Below are 27,126 nucleotides of genomic sequence, written 5' to 3' on the forward strand. Positions count from 1 at the left end.
GAGCTAGAGACTAGCTTCCTTTGCGAGGTTAACTAGAATAGTGACATGGTTGATAATTAGAGGATGTGAGACGATGTGTGGTGCTAATGTTACACGATTCGTGTATTTAATATATAATTGAATCAATATGTTGTGTTCCACCAAAATAAGAGTTATCATCAATTAATATAAGATTGAGATGTCTTGTTTAAATAAAGGTGTGTTGTACAACCTACTAAAAGGAAGACTCGATCGGAAGTACACTAGTACAATGTCCTCGGGTTGTAATGACACAAATATATTTGATGATATTTGTTAGGGTGGGCCAGGCCCTACCAGAAATGTATCGGTTGAGTGACACATGAGGCTTAGTAAGCTAGTGTGGTGGACCCTCCCAAAAGTACCCATAAAATAAATTTAATATCAAAGTGAATATATGGTTCACATAAAAGTTTTTAAACTAATAAGAACAAATATTAAACTTTATCTTAGCCAAAATGTCGAGAAAGGTATGGGGTGAAAAGGAATATGGCCCCTTTTTTATAGCTCACTCGATCGTTTGTCCTCCTTTAGTTAGCAGAGCGGTACTATGTGGGAGCGCCGCACTGCATGTAGTTTCCTATCGTGTGCGGGGGAGAGAATTAGACGTACACACTTCACGTTTGAAGTACACAACTGGTGCTTATAGGAGTAGATTAAAACTAACAAACAAATTGCTTATTTTGCAAGGTATGATATTGTTGCTAGTTTATTTTATGGTAGACTAAGATCATTAGCTTGATTATATATATATATATATATATCAAATATTATTTATATTGTATATTACATTATTTATAGAATAAAGTTTAGAATTAAAGATAAAAGATACAAAATCATGCAATCTATAGGCTGTCAGGTGCCAGCGGCTTGCATGTGCATGCTGACATGACGACCAGCTCTGCCTCGTGCCTTCTCCCTACTTTCTCATGGGAAAAACTAGCCATACAAAACTGCCTCATTCCTCCTCCCCTCCCCTCCGCTGCAATCGCCTCACCGCGCGCTCCCCTCATCGCTCGCCACAACGTCTTCCATGACCTCCACCACTACGCAATCGGGGTTGCGGCCACGATCGCGGTCATGGTCCGACGTCGCATTGTCTATGTCGTCATCATTCTCATCCTCGTCCTCGTCGCCGACGCCCTTGGAGCGGGAGCCACCCCGCTCCCCAACCCCACCGGCTGCACCGCTAGTGGGGGCGCTCATCGAATCGCTCTCGTTTCGCGGATGCGGTTTTGGCCGTGCTGCCACGTCCGCATTTGAGAAGGAGGATCTCAAGGCGCGAGCCGCATTTCCGCAGCGCCTCCGTACTGCCGTGCATGCCGCGATGCGCGCTAGGGATCCTACTGCAGGGGCATTCGCGCTTGTTGATCGTGACAATGATGGAGAGGGGCATGGCACGGGCAATCCATGGTTCGACAGCGCAGTGCACGACGACGCGCCCGAGTCACCGCTCGTTGCTTTCGTCAACCCGCGCAGTGGCGGCCGCCTCGGCCCTGTCCTTAAGACCCGCCTCCAGGAGCTCATCGGCGAAGACCAGGTCAAATAATGCCATGAAACTCCTCTCTATCTTTATCTTTACTAATATAAAGCAGTACTTCCTTCCTTCATGTGTCATGTCATGCCTGCTTCACACATGTTGCATGCAAGCCTGCCCCGGTGTTTGGATTCACATGTAGCCCCCTTCTTCACCAATGCGCGTTGCATGGTGCATGCAAGCATGCAAGTCTGGCCCCACATCCGGATCCTCCATGCATGGTGTGCAACTGTTCGATGATTATAGTTGGGATTGGGTGTGGTCGCCGCTTCATGGGCTATTGTGTTGCGTGGGCTGCACGCATACTAGGTTAAGTTTGTGTGGGCCCTGCCACCCCTCCGCCTCCCCTCTTCCTCCAATTTTTGTACAGCACATGACACATGTGTACCATGGTTGAACTTTGTTTCTTCTTTAAAAATCTGTTATGAGTTATAAGATATCTTTATCACTTAAAATTGTGCGCAAATGCTGATTTGAACCTTGATTGTTGACTCCACATTTACACTCTCCTAACGAATAGAACACACATATTTTTGTATTATATTAAAACAAAGTCTACTCATATGATATATAAAAACCGTAGCAATTTATGGGCATCTGACTAGTATGGTTTTGTGATTAAGTACACAAGAGGCATGCATGTTAGATGAAATAAAATTTCTTACGACCACACCATGAGGTAACATTTTGAAACTAAAAAAGTTAGTCATATTTGGATGACATGTTAATTATTATAATCTAGATTGTAGATAGAGTTATTATAATCAGGATTGTAGATTATATTAACTAGAGTATTTTGGGTTAATAGATTGATTTTGTTGGTTAAAGAGATAAATTTTTGGGACAATTGTGATTATACCCTTCTCGACCCTTGTAATTGTGAGTTTCTCTTGTTTTTCAACTTTGTGATTTTACCCTCTGTTTTAAAAACGAAACTGTGGTTTGCCCGATGTGCAGACCCACCCTTGTGCATGTTGATGATGTGGTATGATATGTTATGGCATGGATAGTGGTGTCATTTTTCTTATATAGGTATCCATGGTCAATGGATGTGTACCATATACCATACTATATAAACTTCACTATATATAATAATTTGAAATTTTCCATGGTAGTAAATACTTCATGACTTGTCATGGTTATAGTAGAACTTTTTAAAAAGATGTTTTGATTCTTGCATATCTCATGGCTTGTCTAGAAGATTCTAGAAGCTTTCCTTATTCTTTGTTCCTTTGTACAGAAGTTAGTAATATTTACTCTGGTCCCTTTTGTGTCTTATAATGACAGGGTATATGTAGATCATTTATTGCTTTGAAAAGGTATTACCATTTGATAGTTAGCCATAGCTTCTACATTCTCCAATCTAAATGATATGTTCAAAGCTCATTAATGCTTATCAATACAAATTTTGGCTAGGTGTTGTCCCATATGAATGATATACATGTCCATTTCTGTGCTTCTTATTGTATCTCTGTGCTAGCTATGTGACGAAACTTTTAGGCTTTTGTTATTAGTTTCTTAGTGTGGTCCTTACGTGGATTCTCGATCATGGTGGCACCATTCACTAGGCTAGGGTTGTTGATTCCTCGACAACCATGCCTTGCACCTCGATGTTGCTTTTTGTATCTTCATTAGAGGGACCTCACTATCACTAATTATTGCCGCTCTATGAAGGGCATGAAAGACTCTCTCTGTGACCTCGATGAGTCTGTCTCTGATTGCATGCTCGACCTCAACTAGCTCGTTAACGATCATCTATGGACCTGTATCACATGATCTATCCCATTCCCTTCCTTCCACATGGTTCACAATGACTTTCTCCTCGAGGAGCTCACCAAGGGGACAACTTCGTTTTGATACCACCACAACCCACTATAGCTCTATCTCCGAGGGCAGCTCCACATATGACCTCCTCTACACCTACTTTGAGGAGGTTCCTATTCGTTCTTGCCTACACCACCTGTGTCGGAAGCTCCTTGTCTTCCTCCTAGCTTCGACCTTCGTAATCGTCCTAGATTTAGCTCTGGAGGCGATGGTGGTCATTACTAGTGGTGGGGTGGTAGGTGTGGTGGAGGTGAGATAGCTGATGCACCCTGGTTGTCCCTCTACACCCTGTGGACTGACCGCATATCCATGTGGCCAGTCCCATCCATAGATGGTCCACCATTTAGCTCGCCCCAGCCTCAAACGACCCTCCTCGCGGTGCTCACCCTTGGTGACTCTAGGTGTCCCCTCAGACCACCCCCATGACACCCTCGATATCGTATTATCCACCACTCCTCCCACTACCACCCCTCAGTTCAACCATGGACTCCATGGACAGGAGGGTGGGATCAATAGTCACTTGCTAACTCATTTAGCATAATGACCTTGACTCCCCCTATGATCGCCGACTTGATGACTGATTTAGGTGACTCCTACCACACCACTCCAGACGCTCGTATACTCTCTTCTTCCCATCCACCACCCATCTCATCCTTCTTCTATCATTGTTGAGAATGAGACCACTTTCTCGATCACCTTAGTAGGTGATCAGGTCCTTCTTGGTTCCTTTCGCTCTAAAATGTTCTTGTCTCCCTAACATTATTCATATATTTTTTTATCTATACATCATTTTAACATCAATAATGTAGGATTATGGGGAGGCTACACTAGCGCAAAACAAAATTTTCGACCCCATAACACCAAGGTCTAATATTGTTATAGGTCACGATATTACTAATAGACGCACAAGGCTACGAAAGTCATCTCGATGTAGACGAACACGTCGAGCAGTGTCATGCAATCGCCAGCGTCCTTCATGTCCTCGCACGGTTCATCCTAGTGCTCTAGATATAGCACCTCCATGGTATCCACATGTACAGGGAGGAAGCTCTGCACAACTACTGGTTTGCCGGTTGGCAAATTAGGTTAACCCTAACCGTGCCTCCACCCCTCATTATATAGGTGTCTTGATGGGCTTCTAAATCCGAGGCCCATCAACAACCCTAAAACCCAGTCTAATTCAGATCCTATCTAAATTAGGATTCCATCCCCTTAAGTGTGACCCTATAGGCTCACATACACATGGACATGACCCGAGTGCTATTAGACTAATAATTGACTAGCCTCTAGCAAGACATGTCAATTCTAATGTGCACATAAAGATCATATTTAATGAACCATCACAACATTACGTACATGATGTTCCCCTTGTCTCACGATAATTGGTCTAGATCTAAGCTAACCTCTCTTTCTTTATAATGTGATTTGGAATCCTTTCAAGGTTAACACTTAACCCTATCACAACCATGAATTTGTTGATCCAATCACTCGAGGGGACTAGAGATATCTCTCTTAAGAAGAGAGGGACAATTGATTGACCATGCCTCATACCATGCTTCCTAACAAACCAAAAAACTACTTTTATAACTACCCAGTTATGGAGTAGCATTTGGTAGTCCCTTAGTAGGTCAATTCACATCTTGAGTACGTGCTACAATCTTAGGTCTAAGGCAACAATGTACATGTTGCAGAAAGAGAACTATATTACAATATATCATGTTGGGTCGGTCTAGCATCATGTCATACATCCGCCCACATTATTAGTTTTACATCTCCATGTCCATGACTTGTGAAACATAGTCATCAACTAATACATGTGCTAGTCATTGACTTTGACCAGGGACACCTTTTAGAGTAACCATACAAGTTAAGAATCTCACAAACAATTAACATAATTGCTAATCAATACAAGGTGCCTTTCATGGATATTTGATTAAGCATATATATATATATATCATGGATACAAAGATCTATGCTCATGTCTATGATTATCTCTAGGGCATATTTCTAACAGATTATTCTTGTTCTATGGAGTTTGACCCTTTTGCCATGTCTATGAAGGATATTTCCACCTAGACCCTCCTCACTGGTGTGATAGCTCTAGGCACTAATGCACAATGTGACTTCTGTCTTCCACTACTCCACACACTTCTTCTGCTCCATCAATATCTCCGTCCCATCCACATGTCATGACTACTACTACTTTGTCTAGCACATGGCATCATCGACTTGGTCACTCTAGTCTGAATGTGTTGTCCAAGGTTGATTGTAGCTCAGTCATCTCTTGTAATTGGGGTACACATGAGCATCTATGTCATGCCTGCCAGCTAGGTCATCATGTTACACTTCCCTTCCCTAGCTTATCCTCTCATGTTGTGCATGTTTTTGATCTCATCCATTGTGACTTATGGTCCCCACCTATTCTTAGTGGTTCGGGCTATAATTATTACTAAGTGGCTCTTGATGATTGCTCTCATAACTCAAGGACTTCTCCCTTGAGCTTAAAGTCTGATACTTTTACCACTCTTTCTCACTACTTTGCTTGGGTATCCACTTAGTTTGATCACGCCATTAAGGCCGTCCAATGTGATAATGGACACGAGGTCGACAACTCTTCCTCTCTTGCCTTCTTTCTTTCCCATGGAGTTCAGTTATGGATTTCTTTCCCCTACACCTATCCTAGAATGGCAATCCATAGAATGGCAAGATTGAGCGCATGATTCACACTACTAACAATATCTTGTGCTCCTTGATATTTCACGTGTTCACCCCTGCTTGTTACTACGTCGAGAGTTTTCACACCATGTTTGGGACTGCTCTAGGTTCCATCTATAGCTTGGAGTTGTAGTTTATAATATAATTTTAAATAGTTTTTAAAAAAATAACATAAATAATAAACAAAATGACTTATCTAAATATCTTCTAAAGTTTCACAACTCTAGCTCCACAATTTCTGGAGCACCGAATGACCTGCTCCACCAACTCCAGCAAATATTTTAGACCTGGACCAGTCCCAAACAGGACCTAAAGTGATTCAAGCTCCCATACCCCACTTTACTCTCTTCAGTACTACTCCCTCCTACGATCACCTTTGCATCTTTGGTTGTGCATGTTATCCTAACCTCTCTGCCACAACCACACATAATCTTGGACCTCGCTCTTCACTCTATGTCTTCCATGGGTGCTCCCCTAATCATAAGGGATACCATTGTAATATCACTTACCGTGTATTGATCTCTCGACACATTGTCTTCAGCAACGTGGATACATAGGCAAAGGTCCTCTTAGGTGATGGTGTCCCAATCGGTGATCCCACTGCCTACTAGACTCTAGCCAACACATTCTAGTGTCTTAACTTCACCCGACTAGACATCTCCTATGTTGTTTAGCAGGTGTGTCTCCACATGCATGATCCTCGGAAGCCACACCTGACCACTGTGAAGTGGATCCTCTAGTACCTTCACAATACTCTTGACTACAGGCTTCTACTATGAAGTTCCTCTTTGAGCATGCTTATCATGTACATAGACACCAACTAGGTAGGGTGTCCAACACATGTTGATCCACCTCCGACTAGGTAGGGACTCCCACTTGATCATCAAAGCCAAGTACCACACCGTGTGTGAGGCGTCCTAGCTTCATCAACTTTTCTAGGATCTCCACGACCCTCTTTCTATGAGCATCCTTGTCTACGATGACAACATCAACACTATCTAACTTTCTATCACCTTGATTTAATACCAACGCAAAAGGTATGTCAAGATTGATCTCTCCATGAGCGGGTTGCCACCAGGGAAGTTCATACCCTCCATGTCTCAACAACCTTGAGTTCGTCGACATATTCACCAAAGGCTTGTCCTCCTTTGTGTTTATAGTCTTTCAATTCAATTTGAACATCTATTGTCGCTAGAGTTTCTACTGTGGGGGTGTTAGACTATTATGTGCTGGTTACGTATATGGGCCTAGAGTCTGACCCATGTAGCCTATTAGTGAGTTGTAACCCTAAGCTGGTTAGCCTATACATTGTAGCACTTATCCAATTAATATAAACCATCCATTTACCCTATTTGAACAACTATGTTCTATCATATTAATGAAACTTCGAGATGACTTGGCACATTCTTATTGACAAAACTTTTCCAAATCTAGGTTTTTGATCTTACTATTGTGAAGCCTTCTGACTTTGTGGAATATGCTCTGGCTTGTTTGGAACAACTTGCTGACTCTGGTGATCACAGTGCGAGGTTTGTTCGCCATAATCTACGAGTCATGGTATGTACAAAAGTTTGGTGGCTACAATCATTTCAAAGACTGCAATATTAGTTGTATACCTCCCAGTTTTTATGCATTCCAAGGTAATTGTGGATTCATGAGTTGCATTTTCTAATACTAGATTGATACTTTGACCATAATTTGTATGAAGCATCTAAAAAGTCTATGACATGGTTTATAATATCTCTTCACATTCAAAATACTAATTGTGGTTCATCTTTCCAAGGTAGACCACAAGTAGTTTGTTAGACAATGTTCCTTGTCATCAATGAGAACTCTACTTTTGACATATTTTGAACATGGACTCTGGATTGCTACCTTAGGGAAATTGTCACTTCCAAATACTTATTCTAATTCATCTTTCCTAGGTTGCAGGAGGCGATGGTACAATAGGTTGGGTGTTGGGATGTTTAGGAGAGCTATACATTCAGAACAGAGAGCCTGTACCTCCAGTTGCTGTAATACCACTCGGAACAGGAAATGATCTCTCCAGGAGTTTTGGATGGGTAAAATGATACCATTTTTTTAATTTACAGTATTATAAAGTTACTATAGATTTTGCATCACATGACAATTATTTTCAGGGTGCTTCATTTTCTTTCTCATGGAAAGCAGCTGCTAAACGATCTCTTTACAAGGCTATTTTTGGCTCAGTTTCTTGTTTAGACAGGTACTCTTATTAATAGGATAGGAATTTGTTTTTGTTCAATGCATTTTGTTGTAGTTTAATGTTCACAATATGTCCCTGTACCTTTTTAGCATTAACATGTTCTCTTCACATCAATTGTGTTTGATAAATGGATAATACCATTGTCCTAACAAATTACTCCCTTTGTTTCCAAATAGATGTTTCAGAAATTAGCATGATCTTTTCTAATACACTTTTTGTCATTTTAATTATAAGATGATACAAAATTTCTGATTTAACTTCATTCTAAAAACTGTATCTAGAACTAAATTTATTTGGAAACATAGATAATACCTAAAGATATAATTTGATATCACTTATATCTCTAATTATACATCTATATCAACCTTATTTTATATCAATGGAGGAATGAAGGTTGTTAACTTCACTAAGTGCTACCCGTATATGTTTAGCTAAAACAAAATTTATTCAAATCCTATTGACTTGTCATATTTCTATGCTCATATCCGGATCTAGGGGCTAGTGATGTCGTATTTAATGCGAATATGCTTAATATAGGCGTATTATTTAGAAAGGCTATCAATGTATTGTATGAGATATGGTGTTACACATATATAGACAAGGTTAGCCGAGGATTTGTAGAAACAGAACCAATCTATGGAGATCCCTACCTAATAGGAATCTATCTATCTTTCCTAGCCATATAGGCAGGATTCTATCACCAATAAATAGAGATCCTTGAATAATAGAGAACAGCATATCTATCATCAAAGATGTTTTCCTAATAGAGATCGATCTATCTATCCTAACCATACAGGCAGGATTCTAACACCCTCTATAGTCAGAGTGTTCCATGGGACAATGAAACTGGTACAAAGAGAAAAACACTCCTCCCACAATCTAAGCATCAGCTAAGACTTTAAGACTAGATAGGAACTCCAATAACACCTTGGGGCCAACCTCTTTGTCAAGATATCAACAAATTAGGAAGTTGTTGGGATGTGAAGATCTCGAATGACATGGATGACAACTCGCTCGCGAACAAAGTGGAGATCAACCTCAACATTCTTCATGAAGTGATGCTAAAATAGGTTGGTGGAAAGGTGGACATCACTCACATTGTCGTAGTAGGCTAGGGTGCTCTCGGTTAACATACTATGGAGTCCCTAGATGAGTTGGCATAGCCAACAAACTTCTGCAACCCCATTGGAAATTACTCTGTACTCAGCCTTAGCACTAGACCATGAGATGGTGGGTTGGCGCTTTGATGAGCAAGAGATAAGCCTGACATGGACCTACGAGTATAAGGTTGACGAGCCCAATTAGCGTCAGAGTAGACTAGTGCCAAAGGAGAAGGCCATAGTCAATATTGCCCCAAATATAGCTTAGGATGCATCTGATAGAAATCATGTGAGGCTCTCGAGGATCAATCATGTGGAGACACACCTACTGGATAGTATATGAATGTCAGTCTAGTACTGAAGCACACCATGGAGGTTGTGGTACTACTTAGCGTCGTGCACAAGGTCACCAGAAGCTACTGAGAGCTTCATCTAAGTGTCCACTAGAGTTGATCATGGTCTACAATCAGTAATCTCGACATGATCAAGTATGTTGAGCACATATTAACGCAGGGTGAGGAACATGCCACCAGTATGCTACTAAGCTGAGACTCCTAGAAAGTGATGAAGTGGACCAAGATCCTTCATTGAGAACTCCCATTTCAAGGCTGAAATAGTGCAACTTAGGAGCTCCATGGAGGATACCGTGAGAATGATGTAATCCATGTACAACAACAAATACACTCTGAACCATGGCAAAATATGAATAATGAACTATCTGATTTGCTCAAGTGAACTCAAGGGAGAGCAAGCATGTGGAGAAATGGTTGTACCTGTCATGAGGCTCTACATGAGTCCATATAGTGACTTATTCATGTGATAAACATTGTCACGATGAACAAAATCCACAAACCCTATTAACTTAGAGCACTAGATTGTCTTAGTGAGCATGCCATGCAAAAAGGCATTCTTGACATCCAACTGATGAATCAGCCAGTCCTAAGAGAGAGCCTGAGAGAGCACGATGCACATAATGGCTGACTTGACCACTGATCTCAAGGTCTCATCGTAATGCATTCTAGGACGTTGTGTGAAGCCACGAAGAACCCACTAGGCCTTATAACAATCTAGGGAGCCATCAATATAGAACTTGTGACGAAACATCCACTTGCTAGTGACAAGGTTGGTCCCTGGCGTGAGAGGTACAAGATCCTAGGTGTTGATGGACAGTAGCATGATGTCATTCTATTCCATCACATAATGTCAGTGTGGATTAGTAAGATAAACACAATACATCTTTGGAACGGGCGAGAGTGATTCCAGTACAAATAGTGTAGGATGGTGGAAACTATGCTTTTCGCGTGTGGCATAGGAACCTTGATGGGGCTCTAGGTGTCTACGGGAGACGGTGCTCTGTGCATTGCTCGCCACACATAGAAATGGGAAAGCTAAGCGAAGTGGGTGACTGCATGTTGCGTTGGAGACTCGAGCTGTTGTGATGCTATCATGGCCGTGCATGTCGCGAGCAAGGAAGGTCTAACTCCTAGTGTAGGCACTGGAGATGTCATAGTCGATGCAGGAACAACACTATGTGCAAGCGCCTTTGGTATTGCACAAGGCACAAGCATCGGTGGGTGGCTACGCTTGGAGCAAAGGGTGTTGTGGCCATGGATGCACGTGGTGCTTAGGGCATTACCATGGCTGCATGTGGCATTACAACAACCAACGGAGACTGAGTACCTACATGGGGAGGTGGGCCGATGGTAGAAAACACATAGTCCATCTCAGAGAAAAATCAAGCTCATTAGTGGGAGATAGTGCTCAAGAGAACAAGAAACTGTTCTTATCCTACATGACATGGCGAGATATCACTATGGGTGCAAGAGAGATCGAGACACCAGTATCCCTTGTGGTCAGAGGAGTAGCCAAGAAAGACACATTGTGTGGAGCAAGGGGCGAGTTTGTGGGTAGTGATGGTGAATAGATTGGGGTAGCAAGCACAACCAAATACCCAAAGGTGCTCGTAGGAAGGCGAGGTGCCATGTAGAGGAAAATAGAGTTTAGGGTGCGAGAGCGTTTTGGTGGGGATGTGGTTCAATAGATACATAATGGTGTGGAGCCCCTAAACCCAACAACAAGGAGGCAGAGATTCATAAAACACACGGGAACAATTGATGTTGTTGATGGAACGAAGAATACACTCAACGTTTCCATTATGGGATGGGGGTGTGTTGGGACACGATATGCATAGAAGGGTGCCATGGGTGAGGAGAAAGGACCACATGGAGGATTTGTCGAACCTGCCACCATTGTCACGCTGGACACTTTTGATGGTGTAGTGGAACTAGGTAGAATGTAAGAAAAAAGTTAACCAAGGTGGAGAAGGTGTCGGGCTTATCTTGGAGAAGAAAAATCTAGATGAAGTGCGAGCAATCATCGAAAACAAGGAGGTAATACTTGTAACAAGACACATTGGCAATTGGAGAGGTCCACATATCACAATGTACTAAGCTGAAATTTTGGAGAGCATGAGAGGATGAATTAGGAAAAAGCAAATGAGTATGGCAATCTAGTTGCTAAGCATGTCATAAAGAAGTATCAATGCTTTTATTTCAATGAAATGTGGATGACTTAACAAGTGATAAAGTGCCTCAGAGCTAGGATGATCGAGGAGACTTTGCCAGATGAAAAGGTGTAGTGGTAGTGACCAAGGCAAATGGCGAAGGAGACAATATGCAAGGCACAGAGAGTAGAGGGGCACCGAGCTATTGGACATCACATTCCTAGAGTGAAGATCCTTCACATAGAGGCAAAAAGGGTCAAATTCAACTAAACAATTGTTGTCAGAGTTAAATCGACGGATGAAAAGGAGATTCCAAATAATTTTAAGAGAAACAAGAATATTATTAAGATAAAATGATCCAGGAAGAACTATATATGTTGGAGAATGGAAACCATAATCCAATGATAGTGAGCTACAATATTACATATAGTCTAACCTTAGCGGGCTACATGGGCTGGGCTTTAAGCCCTTAACAAACATATAGTCTAACACCCCCTCCCTATAGAGTAAACTTTAGGCACGATAGATGTTGAGACTAGACCAAAACTTTGAGAACAACAATGATGGATGATACACCCAGCCCAGGTGGGGTTGGCTGAGGCACAAAAAATTAGGGTTGTCTGAACTCCAATAGTTCATTAAGCACACCCGACTCAGGCAAATGCCCAATCGCACCAAAAGACTAGTTTGATGGGGAATGGTGGCTCTTCCTTTTAATGTGGCTTGCTCTTCCCAAGTTAAGTGAGGTGGGATAATTCTGAGGCTCACATAGCTGTCGTCTAACTAGAATTGGGACAATTGGGACATTGCATCTTTTCCAACGGGTAATAGAGGAGGATGTCCTCATCATTCCCACCATATTAAAATGGACCCTAGCTCCGAGACTAGATGATACACCTAGCCTAGGTGCGGTTGCCAAGGCCCAACAAATTAGGGTTGCCTAGACTCCAATAGTTTGTTAAGCACACCCAACTCAGGGAAAGGCCCAATTGCCCCAAAAGACTTGTTCGATGGGGAAGGATGGCTCTCTCTTTTAAGGTGGCTTCCTCCTCCTAAGTTAAGCAAGGTGGGATAATTCTGAGGCACACACAGTCACCGTCTGACTACAATTGGGCCAACTGTGTCTTTGCTAATGGGTAATAGCGGAGGATGTCCTCATCAATGGAAGACCCTTAATGGAGATGTCTACAAACTATGAGCTTGTCAAGACATGAACATGGATGTCTCCGACAACAACGCGATCATGGTCAAAGTGAAGATCGATCTCAACATGTTTTGTGAGCTAGTGTTGGACATGGTTGATGAAGAGGTAGACAATGCTTATGTTGTCACAATATGCAAGCATACTCGTAGTGTGGGGGTTGTGAAGCTCATGGAGGAGCTAGCATAGCTAACCGGCCTCAGCCACCACATTAGCGACAACTTGGTACTTAGCCTCAGCACTAGAGCGGGAGACCACATGTTGACACTTAGAGGACTAGGAAATGAGTTTGTCCCCAAGGAACACTACCTATTTGGAGGTAGATTGATAGGTGTTCGGGCACCCTTTTAAGTCATTGTTAGTGTAGGTAACCAGCTCATGCATGGAGGAGTGTTGAAGAAGAAACATGTAGTTGATAGTACCCTAAAGGTACTAGATAACCTGCTTGATAGAGCTCAGGTGTGGCTCCTAGGGATCATGCATGTGGAGACAGACCTATTGGATCACATATGCAATGTCAGGCATGTTAGGCCTAGCGGCCAAGTCTTTGGTAGGCAGTGGGGTCACTAATGCAGGCACCGTCACTAGATACATTTGCCTTCGTGTCCACTAGGGTCACACATGGATTGTAGTAATGTATGCAAGTGCACTCCAAGATATCTAGGGCATGTTGACACCACTGAAAAATATGTCATCTAGGTAACGCTCAACAAAAATCCCTAGAAAGTGGTGATGATGACCCAAATCCTTCATCACGAACACATGCTGAAGGACCATAATGATCTAGAGTAGGAGATAGGAAAAAGAGATAGTTCGCACAATATCATCAACATACATGAGGAGGTACACAATGTGACTTCCATGCTAATAGATGAGTAGAGAGGTGTCAGACTTAGCCTCAACAAATCCCAGGGAGAGTAAGTAAGTGGCTAACATGTTGTACCAAGCTCTAGGAGCCTACTTTAGACCATAGAGAGACTTGTTGAGCTTGCAAACCATGTCAGGGTACACAAGGAGGACACAACAGAAGGAGCGAGGGTCAAGCTTATGGGGATTGGTGATAGAAAGTTTGGGTTAGCACGCACACCCAAAGACACTAATATGGTTGTAGGATGGAGCGATGCCAAAGAGAACAAAGTGGGGTGTGGGAGCACTAATTGCCATGGTAGGAAGGCAATTAAGGAGGTAGGTAACCTTGTTGAGGCTTTCAGCCCATTAGCAAGCAAGAATTGAGGTCTGGAATAACAAAAAGCATATTATGTTGTTAGTAGTGTGAATCATATGCTTAGCCTTGCCATTCTAGGAAGAAGTATAAGGGCAAAGCTTCTAGAGAAGAAGAATGATCGGGAAGAGTTATCGAACTCCCGACTATTGTTGTAGTGGATGACCTTAAAAATGTGACTAAACAAAGTGGAAACCCAAACAAAGAAGTGCATAAGAGTCGTTTGTAAATGTATCATACTTCAAGTGCAAGGGAAAAGGTCATAAATAATGGTAACAATCATCAAGAACCACCAAGTAATACTTATAGCTCAAAACACTGATATCTAGAGATGTTAACAAATCATAATGTATGCGATTAAAATTATGCACATCCTAAGAGGAGGAGCTAGGGAATGTAAGTCTAACAAGACGCCATAGCTGACAGACATGGCATATATGCTCAGAAGTTCCCCTAGCATAACAGATGACTGAATTACTACACAACTTGGACAACAAGTTAGGGCTAGGATGACCAAGTTGATGATGTCTAGTGTTGGATATAGTGGAAGTAGTTAGTGCATGCAATTGTGGTGATGATGAGGGCGGTGATGTGGCAAAAGTAGTAGGTGGAGTAATGGATGCAAATAGCCATAGTGTGTACAAGGCCCAACATTATCATATCATGTGAGAAGGCTTTGGTTGGCAAGATCCTTCATGGACAAGCCCAAAGGTCAAACTCAATATAGCAAGTGTTATATGTGGTAAACTTAGGAACAAATAAAATATTTGGAATGATATTATGAGCGATAAGAACATTTTAGAGATGAAAAGGCCTAGGAAGGACCGAATCACCAACAGAGGATGGTGGTAGAAGCAGGAGTGGTAGATGAGGTGCTAGTGGCTTGAAGGGGAGTGGACTGAGAGGATACCTCAAACTAGGCATTGTTAGCTAAGCCAACGAGGTCGTGGTGAGCGTATTGATGTAGCAGCAAGGGAGATGTGACAAATCCACATGTTGTAAAGAGATGGCCAAGGAGTGTCCCTCTAGCAGCCCCCACCCTCACAACCACCCCCTCCGATGATGATGGCCACCACCACTAGACCGGTGCACCACCCCTTAGGCCAGAGCATGAGGACACATGGAGCCGAACATCGAAGGGACGGGCATGACAACGAGCCCCCAAAGTAGGAGTGGAGAAAGTCGTGCATGAGCAATGTCCCTTAAAGGTGGGTCTTTAGAGTACGGTGGTGTTGTCAGAGTGAGGAGGTGCGCCTTAGTGATCTCCTCTAGGATGAGGTCATTGTAGATCTTGTGCAAGGAGGGGAATAGGACCAATCATTTGATTTAGGTCCATAAGTGATCCTGGCGTTCCTTGAGGCCTAGGAGAAAGTTGAGGACAAGTGTGCGATTAGGGATGATCTCTCTAAAGTCATGGACAAAAGCCACCATGCCTTTCATCTAGCAACATTACTGAGTGACGGGGAGATCTCCTAGATGAAAGGACTAAAGGCAACATTAAGGTGGAGAGCACATGCCTCACAATTACCGAGGAACTACTCCTTGATGGCAACAAAGGCATGTAGCAGTTCTACTATGCTCATGAATGATGTCATCCGGCTCAATAGTGACCAATCTAAAGATCTTGGAGAGGACCAAACTATCCATTCGTCTCTAGGAGGGGATAGTGAGGAATGTTGTGTCGGTGAGAACGTGGATCATCAAGGGTGTAGCGCTATAGCATGAGGAGGACAAGGTCTTAGTGTAGGAGGACGCTATGTCGAGGAGGATGGAGACACAAGAGTAGATGTTCTGAACACTCATTGCTTGCCTGTGGAGTTTGGGGATGATGGCGGTCTCATACAACAAAGGGGGTCAATCATTGGGTACTCTAGGGATGGATCGATATAGGTAGAGCCATTTAGATGGTTTATAGCCTCGGTAAGGTGTGGGTAGAGATTATTTATAGTAGTTCTTTGATGCTCCCAAGTGAGGGTCATGACTGATTCCTACTCTACGCAGTAGCCAGTTTAAACTAGGTAATCACGACGTTAGGATGGGGAGGGTCAACCAGTAGAAGTGTGGAAGGGTAAGCAGAACCAACATGCTAGGATGGGGTGCCCGAGGTTGGGGCCCATGCCTTGGCCGCCAGCTCTGAGGTGGTGCCTAGGCTAGTGGTGCCCAATCCATTGGTGGCTAGGCCGGTAGTGTCCAGGCTCGTGTCCAAGTCGACGTGGCCTAAGCCACCACCACCAGTAGGGTCATGGGTGGTAGGCCTAGGATAGGAGGGGCCAGTGGAGGCAGTGATAATGGCTCGAAGGTGGTGAATGTGGGGGCAATAGTTGGGGAGAGAGCAGGTCCAATAGCCATCAAAGTCCAATGACAAGGGGGAGAAGAGGGGAGAAGAGGTGTAAAGCCAGTAGGAGGGAGGTGTTGGCCATGGGGTGATAACCCTAGATCTTGGCTAGTGGAGGCTAGGAGAGAGAGAGAGAGGAAGAGAACCTGTAGGTTGATACCATGTTAGAGAATGAAAATCCTAATCCATTGATAGTGGGATGCAGTATTGAATATACTTTAACCCTAATGGGCTCCATGGGCTGGGCTCTAGGTCCTTAACACATATATAGTCTAACAGTATGGTCAGCAGACTTTGTAGGGAAAATGGAATCATTGCCTACAATCATGAAGGAGATGTACAATTAGGATGTCGAATCAGGGAAACATTACCATCATCTGGTGTCTTGTAGTTGGAAGCACTAGAGCCGACCTAGTAGGTGACAGCGGGAGGGTTGAGGGCCACTATTCTAAACAAGTTAGCCAGAGACTGTTGATCCAAGAATCAGTCTAGGACGACCAGCTAGGAAATGGTGTGACCTATTGTGAAGTGTGGAGCCACTATTAAAAAACCACCTAGGGTTTTGACTACGTTGGGTGTTGGATCATTGTATCCTTATCTGTGTAATTGGGCTTTAGCCCAACCCATAATACATATACTCATGCTTACCCTGATTTGTGGTTAGGATTTTCCCTATCCTAACATTAGGTACAAGTAGTGGCGAGCTCAGCTCACTTGGGCCTCACAAAGTCAGCGACATATGATGGAGTTGAGGCACCGGTGGGAGAGAAGAAAAGGGTGGAATAGGCCACTAGGGCTGATGGCTAGGGTAGGATTAGGTGGAAGCGAGGGACACAGGATTGTGATTATGCTCTGATACCACGATAGAAAGGCTATCAATGTATTGTAGGTTATATAATGTCACATATATATATATATATATGGAAGTATAGCCAAGTGTTTATAGAAACAATCAATCAACATAGATCCTTTCCTAATAGAGATCGACTATTTATCAATAGAGATTCTAGCCTAATAGAGATGGATCTATCTATCCTAACCATATAGGTAGGATTCTAACACCAATCAATAAAGATCCTTGCCTAATATTGATCAATCTATCTATCAAAGGAGATCCTTGCCTAATAGGTATTGATTTGTCTATCGTAGCCATATAGGCAAGATTCTAATAGTGTCGATGTTTTGTGATTAAATAAGCATACATGATTGATATCCTAGAAATTTTGACACCCATGTTTAAGCCTTTAAATGATCTTTTGTATAGAAAGATGTCCCATGCCCCTCTTGATTTGTGTAGCTTTTCATTTATCTCATAAATTAATGTGGTTCTCTCTATTATTATAAAATTATCTTTTAGTCTTGGACCAACTGTAGCGATATAATGCATATTTATGATCGAGTTTCTTCCATAAGTAAGATTTGTGCACCTATTTCACCACTTCCAATGCCTCATATTATGTTAAATTGTGCAGTTGGCAAGTTGTTGTTTCTATGCCTGAACACGGAGAAGAAGAAAAGGAACATTTAGACCTCCCTCACTCACTTAGGCGTCTTGGAGAGTGTACATTTTATGATGTAATGTGCCAATGCCTCTTGACTATCACCTTGGGTTGTCACTGTTATGCCACATGGTAGAATTAGCACTAATGGAAGTCTCTCTTTCTTGCAGGATGGCACTGCTAAGGGAGAGTTGCCTGAAACAGTTTATTGCTTTGATGGTGTCTTCTATAATTACTTCAGCATAGGTAATTTCCTATTTCAACCTATACATTGTTCAACATGATTGTTAGAACCTCCTTAGGCCCACTTTGTTTTGGCTATGGCTTTTCTAGAAATGCTTCTTCATTAATTCCAAATCAGTTGAAACCAATACAAAAAGAACTTTTGGGAGAAAAAAGTTTCAAAAGGTGGCAATTTACTTTAAAATAAAGTTGTTCTTAGATTTGTTCGTCAAAAAGCAAAGTATTTTTTATAGCTTTTATGATGTGAAAACCATTTTTCAAGTTTCTGCGGAATCCCGAATAAACTGGCCTTTGTCTTTGCATTATTCAATTTTTTTGCTAAGTAAGTCATTGTTGTAGTCATTATTATATTATAGATAAAATAAACTCTATTCTGTTTGATCCCTTTTTGAACCTTCCTATGTTGTCTGTGTCATATCAAGTGGAAGGATTTCACAATCATTTCCTTCAATAGTTCAGCAAACAACTTGGTTACAAATTGTTCCAAACATGTATTATCTTGTTGGTTGTGTTCTCAATACATAAATAAATAAAACTTGTGCTTTTTCCTCAAACACACAGGAGAATTGTGTATCTTTGTATTAAGAAGATGAACCCCAAACTAGGTTAGAAAAGAAAAAAATGAAAAAAAAATGAAAAACTGACACACTCAAACCCCGATGAAAATAGACAAACATGACCCAGGTCAGGCTAGAGGATTATTCGCCAACAAGCTTACCAGTTAGCATCATAATGCCCTTTGCACCAGCTAGTCCCTAAAGTCTCATCTCCTTTTGTGGCTAATGTGGCTAAGGACAAGACATGCTGCACATCAGGTGTGAGCCCATCGAAGACACATCGGTTACGGTGCTTCCAATGGAAACAAGCATCAAGCAGGATTGGAGTTGAAATCCAACTAATTGCCCATCCACCACTGCAGGAGAACCTAACCACTATTCTAGGAAAGAGGACGTGTCTGGCTGTGGAGATAGGCCTCGAAGACCCACCATTTGTAACAGCTCAAACCAAAATTGCTGAGAGGATTAAGAAACTAGAAGATGGTTAATGGTTTCTTCATCTTGGCCACAAAGAAACAATACACAGGGTGTTATAAAACCACATCGAGCTAGACGATCGGCGATCCAACATTTATTAAGGGCCACCAGCCAGAGGAAAAGGCGATATTTCTTTGGGGCCCATGATTTCCAGATTATCTCCGAAGGACCAAAAACTATAGCTCCAATGAAGAAACCCACATAAGCTACTTGGTTGTGTAAACACTAGTAGAATAAATCCTCCATATATGTTTGTCATCACTCCCATCCCTACAGCATCACCCGAGACAAGGTGTCCTAGAGATTTAGGTAGTCTACAAGACCACCTCCAGAGAGTGTACCTTGTAGGTCATTCACCCAAGATTGCTAGTGAGGGCCTCCAAAACTATACATTTATTGGTTGTCCTTTAGGGAACCAAGAAGAAGAGCCAAGGTGATTGTTCCTCAATTTCCCCCAATAACCATCTATGTAACCAAAAGAGGGTGTGGAAACCATCTCCAACCTTAGTGCACACTGCCACAGAGAAGAAGGATCAAACTTTATGGTGAACCTAAATCAAAAAAGTAGACCAAGGCTGATTAGGCTTAATTTTTTAGAGCCATATCTAGCACATCCTAGGCGCCCATCCCATCCTTTGGAGATCACAAATACAAAGGCACTTCCTAGTTCCTACTTTTCTTTTGTAGTGGATAATTGTATATCTGTATGTGAGTATTTGTTGTACTTTCTTAATTTTAGGTTTCTATAGTATATGATGGTAATAACTCATTCTCAAGACTAACCTGGAGATAATGAGGTCAATATTCTTTTAGGAGTTCACTTTCCTATTACCCTATTAATTCATATCCACCATGATACAAAATGAAATATAGGACATTATGACTTAACATATGCATGTTGAAATTGTGTTTGTTGTTACTCGTTGCCACCCGTGTTATTGCAGGAATGGATGCTCAAGTGGCTTATGGGTTTCACCAATTACGTGATGAAAAGCCATTTCTTGCAAGTGGACCTTTATCCAATAAGGTAACTTATGGATTCTCTTCCCTACATGGCTACATTTATGATAACCCTACAGTTCATCACCTTAAACCCTTATATTGGTTATTCAAGTTTTATGGTTTATTATTAATCATTTACGACAATTGAGAACTGTTCAATATATGCTTTTAATGTTAACCTAAGAAAGTCTTAGCATGTATAAGATATCTTTGGTGTATGGCTAGAGCCCTATTGGCTGTATCTTTGTTGATGATCCTAGAGCACATTTAGCCTCAGGTTTCAACAAGGTTGTTATTTTATCATAAGTGCTATCGTAATATGAGAACGATGAGTGTAGTGTGTTGTGTGTCTACTCAGGGTTCTTACTCATTTTTCACTTAATATAATGATATGTAGCTCTACTGTGTGTTCAAGGAAAAATGTAAAGGATATTTGTGGTCAGTGTGGTGGAGGTTTTAGTGCTCAACTAACAATGACACTGTCATTTTTAAGGAATGAAAAATCAATTTCAATAACATATGCACTACCCATTTTAAGTTACAACTTTCCTTTGGGTAAACCAAAAGGGTAGAATCACCATTTCCTTCAACTATGTTTTCAAGCTGTTATGCAGTTAATTATTTGCAAAACAAAGGTAATGATATGAATTTTTAACGGTAGTATGCTCATTAATATGTATAAGTCCAATTAGTTGATTTCCTTCATCAAGACCACATCTCTTTCCTCTTTACAACAACAACAAAGCCATTTAGTACCAAACAAGTTGGGAGAGTTTTAACCCAATAGAAACTACATGTCAAGGTCCAGGAACATGGGTATTGTTTTTTGCACACTCATATTTTAAGCTAAATCATTATGTATATTTCATCCTTTCAATTCTCATTTTACTACCTCTTCCCATGTCGACATCATCTTTCTTCCATCTCTCTTCTCATTACTATCGTGCCTTAGGATTTCATTACACACTAATGGAACTTGAGGTCTCGATTGAAATGTCCAAACATATCATCTAGTGTTGAACAATCTTTTCTTCAATTGATGCTACCCCTAGTCTATCACATATATCATCGCTTTAGACTTGGTCGTTCTTGTATGGCCTCAAAACCAATGTAACATCCACAACATTTTATCTACTAAACATATCGTATTTTGGTAGGCCAACATTCTGCACCATACAACATAGCAAGTCTAATTGTTATCCTATAAGACTTTCCTTTTAACTTATGTGATACCCATTTGTCACATAGACACCAGTTGCTTGATGCCACTTCATCCAATTTTGCTTTGATTATATGGATAACATCATAATCAATATATTCGTGTCTCTGTAGCATTGACTATAAATAACGAAAGGTATCCTTCTTGAGCACTACTTGACATTCCAAACTAACATCTCCTTCCTCATATGTAGTAGTGTCGAAGTCACATCTCATATATTTTGTTTTAGTTCCACTGAGTCTAAACCTTTGGACTCTCGAGTATCCCTTCATAACTCTAGTTTTCTATTTACTCATGCTCAACTTTTAAAAACTAGCACTACATCATCTGCAAAAAACATACACTAAGAAATATCCACTTATATGTCCCTTGTGACCTCATATATCACAAAGGCCTCCGCCATCACCAAGGCAAAAAGGTAGGCTTAAAGCTGACCCTTAATGTAGTTCTATTCTAATTGGAAGGTCATTTGTATCCCCTTCACTTGTTCGAACACTAGCACAACATTGTTGTACATATCCTTAATGAGTTCAATGTATTTCGTTGGAACTTTATGTTTGTTCAAAGACCCCACATAACGTTCTTTGGTATTTTGTTAGAAGCCATATATGAATCAATGTAAACCATGTGTAGGTTCTTCTTCTGCTCCTTACACTGCTCCATGACTTGTCTTATTCAGAAAATGACTTTCATGGTTGACCTTCCGAGACTGAAACCAAATTGGTTCATAGAGATCCTCGTTATTCCTCTTAGACGATGCTCGACAACTCTCTCCTATAGTTCCATAGTATGGATCATCAACTTAATTTTTCGGTAGTTAGTGCAACTTTGAACATTTCTATTATTCTTGTAATTGTACCAATATATTTCTCCACTCGTCAAATATCTTATTCGGCCGAAAGAATTAGTTGAGTAACTTGGTTAGTCATACTATAGCTATGTCCCTGAAACATCTTCATGTCTAAATTGGGATACCATCGAGGCTCATCATCTTACCTCCTTACATCCTTTTCAATGCTTCTCAAATCTTAGATTCTTTGATTCTACACACAAGGCGTATTGGTGTCATCAAAAGAATTATCCAACTGAAACTTTATGTCCCTATTCTTCCCTCTCTCATATAAATAACTTATAGAAATAATGATTAAGAAGTGGAGTTGAGAATATCACCTTTCTCCTGTATCTTAAAATAAACCTAAACTTGAACCTTAAGCACTATTTTCTAACTAAAGCTTATGATTTTACAATTTCTGGTTGCACTGTGTGAATTGAAGCATACCTTGTCAGTGGATAGTTCTTTTAGTTCGCTGTTAGGGTAGAAACATGAAACTAAAAGATCGGCATCAACTTGATAACATGAATTATAAAACAGGTAAAGACCAGCATGGTGCAGTTGCATTGAAACAATACACATTTTCACTGTGAACTAACAAAATTAGGCTCTATTGTGTGACTAATTGTTGTGAACTGTGATGCGCTCGCAAGATAGTCCCGGTACTCAGCCCTCCTGTAGGAGGCCCTAGGAGTAAACCAGATATATTCTTCTTGCTTATCTCAACTAACACCCTGCGCCCCTCCTTAAATAGAGAGGTAACCCTAACTTAAAAGCTAAGCAACATAACAAACCCTATCTGGCCGGCACTGTTCACGCGCTACAGTAACTGCACGTGAACAGTGGTCGCATCTAACCAAACCATAATGCCCTAGCTAATGGGCTTAAGGCCCATAACATTCCATCCCTCCTTAAAAACAACTCGTCCGCGAGCTGTAGTCAAGAAGAATTGACCCATACTAAACTAGCACTTAATGACTCAATACTAAGTCTTTTACATCTCGACTTAGTCTTTTATTCACCTAGAAAAAAAATTGGTCGGATCTACCAAAGGAGGATGCGTCGGCGGCCAGATCGACCGATGACGGACGCGGCTGCGGTGGCGCAGAGGGCTCCCTGCGCCTGGCGAAGGTCGGTGGCACCCTCCGGTGTTGTAGCTCTGGTGACCACGCCGCGGTGGTGGCCAAGGTGGCCGACGTCGACCACAGCTGCGACGACACAACAGATGGTTGTCTGTGGTGCAGAAGATTGATGGCCACGACGTGGAGGATTGGTAGCTGTGGCGTGGAGGGTTATCCTGCAGCAGCACCTCTACAGGTTGGGCCACCATGGTGGCCGATTGTTGCGGATTGGGTGAGCAGATCCTCGCACAGTTGGGCCACGCCTAGACCTCCACGAGTACGAAAGCGGGCTGCAGCAGTGGCACGACCACCACAACGTAGAACGCCGCCTCCACCTCCTCCTTGGGTGTGTCGGGTTGCAGCCCATCGTCCTTGACCCGGCCGCCTCCACCCGCGCCCAGGCCGCCCTCACTCGCGCCCAAGTAGCTCGCGGTAGAAGCAGAGGGGCTGACCCACGCCTGCTCGAGCTTGGCTAGACGAGCATCGTGGGAATCCAAACGGGCATTGATGGTGGCGAGTTGCGCGAGGATGAGGTCCATCTTGGCGGAGTAGGTCACAAGATCGTCGTGCGCGCTGGCCATGGTGGCGATGCGCGCGTAGTGGCTCTAATACCAATTTGTTGTGAACTGTGATGCACTCGCAAGATAGTCCCGGTACTCAGCCCTCCCGTAGGAGGCCCTAGGAGTAAACCAGATCTATTCTTCTTGCTTATCTCAACTAACACCCTGCGCCCCTCCTTATATAGAGAGGTATCCCTAACTTAAAAGCTAAGCAACATAACAAACCCTATCTGGCCGGCATGAACAGTGGTCGCGTCTAACCTAACCATAATGGCCAAGCTAATGGGCTTAAGGCCCATAACACTAATATTATGCTTACTGTGTGATCTATATTTTAGAAAACTATTATTGTCAACATTTCTAACTAAATTACTGATTGGCTGATTTTGTGACAGTTGATTTACGCAGGATATACCTGCAAGCAAGGATGGTTCTTTACGCAATGTATTAGTGATCCTGAGTTAAGGTATGCTAGCTGTTTTTATCTTTGGGTAATGAATCGTACATTTTACATCTACATGAGTGATACCTCCCATGGTCAAGTGATAACTTTAATGTCAGTTTTTTTCTAAAAAAATCCACTATTAGGGCTAGTTTGGGAACTTTATTTTCCTAAGAGAAATTAAACTAATTTCCCTTGGAAAACGAAAATCTCTTGGAAAAATGGATTTCCAAACTAGTCATTAATAATAATGTGCCGACAATGTATCCTTCAACTATGGCCTAAGTCCAAAACATTGATAAGGGTCATCTTTAAGAAGTTTGATAGTTAGGATTTAATGTTTTAGATTGTTTCAGTGTTGCATGTTTGTATTTGGACTCTACTATAGTTGAAGGTTGGAATTTTTCCATTTGAAATATGCAAATGGGTTTTCTTGCAAACAGTAGCAACTGACGTTATTTGGACAAAATTCTCTAAAACGTGACTGTATTAGTTTTGTTAGAATGCAAGTGCATCACTCACCTCTTTTTGGGTTGGATAGGTTGATGCATTCAACTTAATATAGTATCAAAATCAGAGGTATCGAGTTTGAATCCTCGTTAACGCAATTAAATGAAATAATTGTTGTTCGCTCTACTCTACATATGAGGTATGAGAGAGCCTTGACGTGAGGAGGGTTTTAATAATGAATTGCCCACCTCTTTATATTAGCTTAAACTTTTGGATTGAACTTATACCCCATTTGGTTACTTTAGTCACCTGACTAGTTTAGTCACTAAAGTACCCCGTTTGGTTCCAGTGACTAAACCTAACTAAAAACCATTAATTGTTGTGAATAATGACTACATTACCCCTATTAATTAGTGCATGTCTGCTGCACGAAAAAAGAGGTGAGGGCAAATGAGGTAAAAATCCTACTTTAGTCTTTTTTAGTGACTCCTTTGGTGACTAAAGAATTTAAGTTTAGTCACCACACTTTAAGTTTAGGAACTAAAAGTGACTAAAGTCACCCCAAACCAAACAGAATCTTATTGGTGCATGCAACTTAACAAGTTTATTACTACAACGAAATTCAGTAATCAGATAACATTTTAGTTCTTCGCGATAACAGACTTAGTTGAGTCTTTAGTTTAGATGTCTAATAACATAGGCTTTCAGTTTCCTTCTGAAGTATAGTTATACATTTGTTAGTTCTTAAGACTTTCTGCATCTGTTTTATTTTGGTCTATTAAATATAATCTGAATCCAACTCACCCAGGAATCCAAAATGTTCACTATATATGGTAGACTGCTTGCTTTTTACAATTTCAAGTAAAAAAAATTCTTTATCAGATATGAACCGTCAGGGTTGTACTGATTTGTCAAACCCAGTGTAGCAGAGGCTGTATGGGATATTTCAGTTTGTTATTTCTATAATATGTCAGGGGATTGAGGAACATTATCTGTTTATCAATCAAGAGGATGGACAGCTCTGAGTGGGAGAACATTCCTGTCCCATCGAGGCAAGCTCACAATTTCTCTGTTTTTTTTGGATAGCGTACGTAGGGATCATCCTTCCGCATATAGAGCGTGAAATTAATTTCATCTGACACTCTATGATGCAGTGTGAGGGCAATCGTTGCATTAAATCTTCACAATTATGCAAGTGGAAGAAACCCTTGGGGAAATTTGAAGCCTGAATATTTGGAGAAAGTGTGTTGAGTAAAAATTTATGTGACCATTCATCACCTCAATTGCATTAATTAACATTGACTTCTGATAAACTCGTTCAATTGCATTAATTAACATTGTCTTCTGATAAACTCGTTTATGTCAATAGAGAGGATTTGTTGAAGCCCAATCAGATGATGGTCTTCTTGAGATATTTGGACTGAAGCAAGGGTGGCATGCATCTCTCGTGATGGTTGAACTTATATCTGCCAAGCACATAGCTCAGGTAACTTGCTCCCCCAAACAAAAACAAAAAAAAAGTATTCTATAAACTATAGAAAGAATATTTATTACTTCATTCAGAAGCACCGCATAATTTGGTGCTAATGTTCAGGCAGCGGCAATACGGATAGAGATCAAAGGTGGGTATTGGCACGACGCGTTCATGCAAATGGACGGGGAGCCATGGAAGCAACCACTTAGCTCCGAGTATTCAACATTTGTGGACATCAAGAAGGTGCCTTACCCCTCACTAATCATCAATGGTGGAGACCGTTAGCTGGAAACCATATTTGTGGCATGCATGACCTAGGCGGATCGGAGCGGCCAAGAAAATATTTTCAGCTTCCAGCTTGATGAACTGCAGGCACAGCACAACCTTTTTATCGCGGTTGCATGCAGCTCTAACTGTATATTGAGTTGAGCTTGTGCGTGGAACAACGTAATGCAATGGTGTCTCCACTGTCCCTTGATCGCAATTCTATTTGAAATTCAGTACATTGCAACTATCTGATGCATACTTGCAAATTTGAGGATTGTAGTGATTAGTATCAGATGCAAGA

At 41.6% G+C, this 27,126-nt stretch overlaps 1 protein-coding gene and 1 non-coding gene across 2 annotated transcripts; one reads left to right on the plus strand and one right to left on the minus strand.

The window, feature by feature from the left end:
- Positions 1-294: 294 nt before the first annotated feature.
- LOC111590413 (U2 spliceosomal RNA) lies at positions 295-492 on the minus strand. Its single transcript, XR_004853535.1, has one exon. It is a non-coding gene; the product is annotated as a U2 spliceosomal RNA (small nuclear RNA).
- A 447-nt stretch (positions 493-939) lies between these two features.
- LOC103641089 (diacylglycerol kinase 4) lies at positions 940-27,126 on the plus strand. The gene is made up of 12 exons (XM_008664472.2): positions 940-1,558; positions 7,529-7,651; positions 8,020-8,157; positions 8,236-8,321; positions 18,155-18,257; positions 18,352-18,427; positions 20,403-20,485; positions 24,588-24,658; positions 26,059-26,136; positions 26,239-26,326; positions 26,454-26,570; positions 26,679-27,126. The coding sequence occupies exons 1-12, from the start codon at positions 1,052-1,054 to the stop codon at positions 26,841-26,843; spliced, it is 1,635 nt and encodes a 544-aa protein (XP_008662694.2). The 5' UTR covers positions 940-1,051; the 3' UTR covers positions 26,844-27,126.

This window comes from Zea mays, chromosome 10, assembly GCF_902167145.1.
Source record: "Zea mays cultivar B73 chromosome 10, Zm-B73-REFERENCE-NAM-5.0, whole genome shotgun sequence".
NCBI lineage: Eukaryota > Viridiplantae > Streptophyta > Magnoliopsida > Poales > Poaceae > Zea > Zea mays.

Coding starts and splice junctions, on each gene's coding strand:
- LOC103641089 (XM_008664472.2), top strand. CDS start 1,052: ATGACCTCCACCACTACGCAATCGGGGTTGCGGCCACGATCGCGGTCA. Junction 8,158..8,235: donor TCTCCAGGAGTTTTGGATGG/GTAAAATGATAC, acceptor AATTATTTTCAG/GGTGCTTCATTTTCTTTCTC. Junction 26,571..26,678: donor CTGCCAAGCACATAGCTCAG/GTAACTTGCTCC, acceptor GCTAATGTTCAG/GCAGCGGCAATACGGATAGA.